The following is a 7,229-nucleotide window of genomic DNA, read 5'->3' on the forward strand; positions in this document are numbered from 1 at the left end:
GGGGGGGGGGGGGAAGAAGATGCAGTGGGGAAGAAGACGGGGATGGGGGCTGGGGTGGGGGTAGGGGTTATAATTATTATTTTATTTTATTTCTAAATTATAATTATATATATTATAAATACATTTTAATAGTATTAAATTATATATATTATAAACTAAAATAGTTATATATTAATAGGCCTAGTTTGACCAGTTAACTAGAATGGGTATTTTAGTCATTGTTTTTAAATAAATAGGCTCAAATTGACCAGGGACCGTGTGATTATTTATTCATAACATGGGTGATTTTTTATATTAAAATTTTGATAGGAGAACTTTTGATATTTTTATATATCACAGGGGGTCAAAATGGATTTAACCCTATTAATTTCTTTAGTGTTTAAGCCTTATTAGAAAACTATACTTTTAGTTCTGGTAGGATTAACTAACTGGTAGCACATATATATGTGATGTAATTCACTATGGAGATACTTTTTGGACTTTTTGAATTTTGGGGTCTTGGATTATTTGCTTTCTCTTCAAAATATTTTATGCGTTTTTTTATGGTATTTCCCACTTCCCTATTCATGCGTTCTTTCATGAGCATGTCCAGTTAAACTCTCTTATTCCGGTTAAAGACTCGGTGATTGCTTAATTCCTATACATTGTAAGATCTAATATATGCTTTACATTCTCATTCTGATTGACAGTTTTGTTATTCCCTGTGCTTTTATCACAAATTGTCTGATTTATGAATGATAGGGCCTATTGTTCATTGTCAAGAATATTTGCCTAACCAATTGAATTTGCAAATCTTTAATTGTCTGTTTAATTTAATAACATATGGCAACACAGCATAATTGATTATGTAGAAGTTTTTGATTATGTTGTAGGAAATGCACAATTTAACTTAAATAAATTTAATTGTCTGTTTAATTTAATAACATATGGCAACACAACATAATTGATTATGTAGAAGTTTTTGATTATGTTGTAGGGAATGCACAATTTAACTTAAATAAATCCTCATAGGAATTTAATTGTTAGAATTGAGCCTTTTCTAGTTCTTAATGCTGTCGGTAAATTAAATCTTGAGTACGTTCCCAAGTTTGTTCATTGATTAGGGATTTAGTCAACTGACATTCCTTAACTATCAACAAGGTAAGAAAATGTGAGATTGCCATACCAATTACCATAACTAATTTATCTATCATGAAAGATTGTCATCTTTCCATCTAGATCGGTCGTGGAATTAAACTTGATCTTGTCTTTAACTGGTATACCATATTTATTCCTCTTTGAAAAACTCTTTTCGTCTCTTTAATTTTAGGTCTAAATTTATAACCATCCCCCCCCTTCCGCTTAAACTTTCACCTCTATTTTTTAATAGAAAATTAATTTGAACTCAAATCTTTGTGGATTTGATCCCCTCCCCTTCCCGCTTAAACATTCACCACTACTAGTCACTTTCATAAGTTTTTTGTATGAAAATACTTTTGATGGTTTCGACATCCATCAGAATTGACTCTATCAACTTCACAAGCAGCAAATCATAAACTTGAACATAGAACTCACACTACCTAAGTTCAACTGAACGTAGATTCTCATTCTGCAATACCTTATTAAGAATCAGTAGTTTGTTCTCGGACGCCCATGCCCTAACCTTAAAGGCTCTGTCCCGATCAATCACATGATTGAAACGTAATAAAAGTCTATGCTCCTCTATGAACCAAATGTCTAGTCTCTTTAGAGGCAGTAACGCAGTATGTAGATATTTTTTCAAAGTTTTGAAATTTTGAATTCTCCCCGTGATAACCCATCCACAAATAAACATCGCACCGTTGGCCTTCCTCGTATCAATAACTATTCGGGATAATCACTGTTTCAACCTCCCCTTCACCTGGCGCCAGCACTTTCCCTAATTGCTCCACCTCCTTCTCCATCATTGCCCCCTCCACCACCAAGACGGTACCAAAGGGCAACCAACATACTCCTCAGTGGCTCCCACTATCGAATTTGGAAGACAAGGAAAAACATAAATGAAAACAAAGGAAAAACATAAATGAAAACACCTAAATTTATAGTAAAGATCATCCAGCCCTCAAATTTAAATTTGATAAAATTAATTTGAATTTAATCCTATTTTCTAATTTATTTTCTTATTCTTTTTTTTCTTTTCTCTTTCTTATCTTCTTCCCTTCAATCTCTGTTTCATCTTCAACCTCCAGTACCAAAGACCTACCCACCCACGTTGCCGCCACCTCACCACCCATCATTTGCCGTTGTAATGGCCCAATGTAAAAGATGGAGAACTGCAGTAGCAGAAGAATGAAGCTACTGTAGAACAGAGCTAAGGAAGAAGATGGTCCTTCAATCGTGTTATGAGAAAATGCACTTTCCTTGCAGATGCGATTTTATTAAGTCACACGCCTTTATAAGTAGTGTCTGAGATATTGTTGTCGCGTGTTTCTTTTCTTCCTTTCTGTTAAGCGTTTTCACGCCTTTATTAGTGTAATGCGAGTTAGTTAAGTCTGTTGTAAATTGCCTATGAAAGAAGACAGAGTCTTCTTCTTCGTGTACATTGAAAAATCAGAAGTTAGAATAAAAGTTTTCTTGATTTTTCTACATTCCTTCAAGATTCCAATTCAAGATTTTGTTTACACCTCATGTTTCCACTGAAATACCAATTTTTACATGGTATCAGAGCCATCTTCTGATGGTCTCTAATTCGCCTCACAAAGAAATTTCATAACCAAATTTTCCTTGAAATCAAGAAACACATAGAGAACAACAATGGCTGAAGATCCAGAGATTTTAAAACTACAGCTAGGAGATAATCCAGGTTTAAGCCTGGTAACTACGCTATTGGATGGATCAAACTTCCTATCTTGGATGGAACCTTTTTCGGATAGCAACAAAGCTTATTCTATGGTTCTTAGGGTAGAAAAACAAAGCGAGGTGAATTCTGGACAAGCATACACAACACCAAACATGGCTATGCAAGCTTTTAAGAAACTAGATTTTTCAAGAAATTTCCAGAAAAGAAAGGTTGTTGTTGACAAGAAATCATTGATCTGCAAACATTGTGGGAAATCCGGACACTTAAAGGAAGGCTGCTTTGAAATTATTGGGTATCCAGAATGGTACAAAACATTCTTGGATCAAAAGAAAACCAACACACTCACTGGAAACAGAATTGCAGTAGCTCTCAAAACAGAAGGTGAAAGAGCCAACAGCACCATGGATGATAAATCTGTTACAGAACTTGTGAGAATAGAATTCCACAAACTGGTTGAAGGTTTGAAGTCACAAAACTCTGCAGGTATACATGCTGAAAATTATGATTTCTTTGGTAAGTGTCTTGAACATATTTCTTCTAAGACTGGAAAACCTGTGGATTATTGATAGTGGGGCTACTGCCCATATGTGCAGTGATAATTCAATGTTTGCTCATGCCAAAACATATGCACAAAACTCCTATATACACTTGGCTGATGGCACTGAGCACAAGGTCAAATATACTGGAAATGTTAAACTAAGTGACAAATTAATACTTGAAAACACATTGCATGTTCCAGGCCTAGAATTTAATCTATTATCTGTGAGTAGATTATGTAATTGTATTCCAATAAGATTTGAATTCTCTAAATCTCACTGTATTATGCAGGATCACATGACTAAGGAGGTCATTGCCATAGCATGCTTAGTAGGGAAACTTTATATCCTCAAGACTGAGTCATTTCACAAGAAATTCATAGATGACATCCTATGTAATTACAGAGATGCAGGTCTTACTCTGTCTGTTGTTCAACCTAAAATATGGCATAGAAGATTAGGCCATTTGTCACATCATGTACTGATTCATACAGGATTAATTGATAAGAATAGAACTTCAAGCACCTTTTGTGATGTATGTCCATAAGCAAAACAACAGAGACTTCCCTTTTCTTCTAGCAATACTAAAACTGATGCATGCTTTGATTTTATACATGTTGATTTGTGGGGGCCCTATAATGAATACTCTATCTCTAATTGTAGGCTCATGTTAACTATTGTGGATGACCACAGTAGATGTACCTGGACATACCATATGCAACAGAAATCACAAACATTCAATTTGTTAAAGGAATTCCATAAAATGACTTGGACTCAATTTGACAAAAGGATTAAAAGAATAAAGACTAACAATGGACTAGAATTCTTAAGTGAACAATGCCAGAAATTTTTTAAAGAAGAAGGCATAATTCACCAAACTACTTGCACTTACATACCTCAACAAAATGGCATTGTTGAAAGAAAACATAAACATGTATTGCAAGTTGCAAGATCTTAATGTTCCAAACCAATATGCCTAAGATGTCTTGGACTGAGGCCTTATTAACTTCTACTTATATCATTAATAGAATACCAATACACTTGTGTTAAATTGGAAAACCCCTTATGAGATATTGATGAATAAGCCTGTTCACTATTCTAACTCTAGAGTGTTTGGTTGTTTATGTTTTGTCACTAACACACTACCACATAAACTGAAATTTGATACCAGGGCTATTAAAGGGATCTTCTTAGGATATGCTCCTAATCAAAAGGGCTATAAGACATACGATATAAACAAGAAAGTCATCATCATTTCTAGGGATGTAGTCTTTAAAGAAGACATTTTTCCTCTTGCTGATAAACAAACTGATCCTATATCCTGTCATGAATCTCTATTAAACTTTGAACCTGATATTGGTTACTTGGAAGAACAAGATGAACCCTTAGAACCAGTAGTGAATACTATAGAAGGAAATATTTCTGATGATATAGAGCAAGAACAAAATACAGAAAACATAGGCATAAGGAGATCAAGTAGGCAGATTATCTAAATTACAAGATTATGTGTGTTCATTTAGTAAAGAACAGAATGACATCCTTTCAGTTAGGTTGCTTAATGATATGAATACCTGCATGTATGCTACTAGCAACTTACCTCAAGAACCTAAAACCTATAATGAGGCCATTAAGAAAAGACAGTAGGTAGAAGCTATGGAAACAGAAATAAAAGCCTTAGAAGACAATAATACATGGGACACCACTGAATTACCAAAGGGAAAAAGGGCTATAGGAAGCAAATGGGTATACAAACTGAAACTTAAATCTGATGGTAATATAGATAGATATAAGGCTAGACTTGTATCCAAAGGATATAACCAAATTGAAGGCATAGAATACATTGATAGCTTCTCTCCTATAGCCAAAGTTGGAACCATTAGAATTTTATTGGCTGTTATTTGCAAGAAGCATTGGTTTTTGCATCAATTAGACATTAACAATGCATTTTTACATGGTTTTATAGAGGAAGAGATATATATGTATCCTCCTGAGGGATATGAGATTCCAAAGGGACATGTTTGTAAACTAAAAAGATCCCTTTATGGCCTAAAGCAGGCTTCTAGAGAATGAAATTTGGAATTTACAAAACAATTGGAAAAGATTGGTTTTGTTCAATCTAAGATTGATCACTGTTTGTTTACTATTGTTACAAGCACTGGTTTCTTTTGTCTTTTGGTGTATGTGGATGATATATTACTTGCAGGTCCATGTGAAAAAACCATTACAGATTTTAAGATAAAATTACATGAGCTCTTCACTATAAAGAATCTGGGAAAAGCCAGATTCTTCCTTGATTTAGAAATTCACAGGACTGATGTTGGGATGATCATCACTCAAAGCAAGTAGATAAAGGAAATTATTGCTGATACTGGACTTATAGAGTGTAAAGCTACTAACACTCCACTACCAGCTGCATTAAAGCTTAGAGCAGGGGCAGGAAAACAACTAGACAGTCCAGACTCCTACAGAAGATTGTTGGGTAGGTTGCTGTATCTAGGCTTTACCAAGCCTGATATTTGTCATGCTACCCAACAATTGAGTCAGTACATGCAGCAGCCATGTGAAGATCACTGGAATGCAGCACTACATCTAGTTAAATACCTGAAGGGAACAATGCATAAAGGGCTGCATTTTAACTCTGAGAACAACTTCAATTTAGAAGCATTTTGTGATACAGATTGGGCCACCTGCAAAGAAACTAGGAGATCTCTTACTGGATATTGTATATTTCTAAGAGGGAGCCTAATTTCATGGAAGACTAAGAAGAAAACTACTGTGGCAAGGTCTACGGCCGAGGCAGAATATTGAAGCATGGGATCAACCACTTGTGAACTTATATGGATTCATGGCCTCCTTAAGGATTTAAAGATTGAGGTTCCTTTACCTATTCCTTTCCACTGTGATAATCAAGCCGCATTATATATAACGGCAAATCCCGTGTTCCATGAGAGGACCAAACATATCAAAATAGACTGTCATATAGTGCGTGATAGATACAAACAAGGTTTCAATGCACTTATACATATTACCTCTAAAGATCAACCAGCTGACATCTTCATCAAGATATTGCCAGGATCAAAATTCATGACATTAATCTCCAAGTTGAACTTAGTAAATGTTCTGATCAGTTCAACTTGAGGAGGGAGTGTAAAAGATGGAGAACTGCAGTAGCAGAAGAATGAAGCTACAACAGAAAAGAGCTAAGGAAGAAGATGGTCCTTCAGTCGTGTTATGAGAAACGCACTTTCCTTGCAGACGATTTTATTAAGTCACACGCCTTTATAAGTAGTGTCTGAGATATTGTTGTCGCGTGTTTCTTTTCTTCCTTTCTGTTAAGCGTTTTCACGCCTTTATTAGTGTAATGCGAGTTAGTTAAGTCTGTTGTAAATTGCCTATGAAAGAAGACTGAGTCTTCTTCTTCGTGTACATTGAAAAATCAGAAGTTAAAATAAAAGTTTTCTTGATTTTTCTACATTCCTTCAAGATTCCAATTCAAGATTTTGTTTACACCTCATGTTTCCGCTGAAATACCAATTTTTACACCCAACACCATTCATTGCCACGCTACAGCATCGGAGAGAAAGAGGTAATGGTTGGGGCCAACACCTTCTCACCCGCAGAAAGGAGGGCGAGGTTGTTGCCCTTCCCCCCACTCCAAGAAGGGGGCTGACAACGACAACAACCTCCGTCACCCCTGTCGATTAGCTGCCATCAGCCACCCCTGCCAAATTTTTTGTATATGTATACATATAATGTGTTATATCTATCTCTGACTTAGGGGTGCCAGATGAGTCGAGTCCTCGCGAGCCGGCTCGATTTTGAGCTCGAGCTCCTAGTGATTCGAGCTCGAGCTCAATTGTTTTTGTTCATAAGCT

General features: G+C 35.7%; 1 protein-coding gene across 1 annotated transcript; it reads left to right on the plus strand.

Annotated features, from left to right (window-relative positions):
* Window positions 2,589–3,939, plus strand: LOC110012615. Its single transcript, XM_020696974.1, has 2 exons — window positions 2,589–3,301; window positions 3,647–3,939. The coding sequence occupies exons 1-2, from the start codon at window positions 2,773–2,775 to the stop codon at window positions 3,658–3,660; spliced, it is 543 nt and encodes a 180-aa protein (XP_020552633.1). The 5' UTR covers window positions 2,589–2,772; the 3' UTR covers window positions 3,661–3,939.

The sequence above is a fragment of the Sesamum indicum genome, linkage group LG9, assembly GCF_000512975.1.
Source record: "Sesamum indicum cultivar Zhongzhi No. 13 linkage group LG9, S_indicum_v1.0, whole genome shotgun sequence".
NCBI classification, from domain to species: Eukaryota; Viridiplantae; Streptophyta; class Magnoliopsida; order Lamiales; family Pedaliaceae; genus Sesamum; species Sesamum indicum.

Bases quoted from the DNA above. Each gene is read 5' to 3' on its own strand.
- LOC110012615 (XM_020696974.1), top strand. From the start codon at position 2,773: ATGGCTGAAGATCCAGAGATTTTAAAACTACAGCTAGGAGATAATCCA.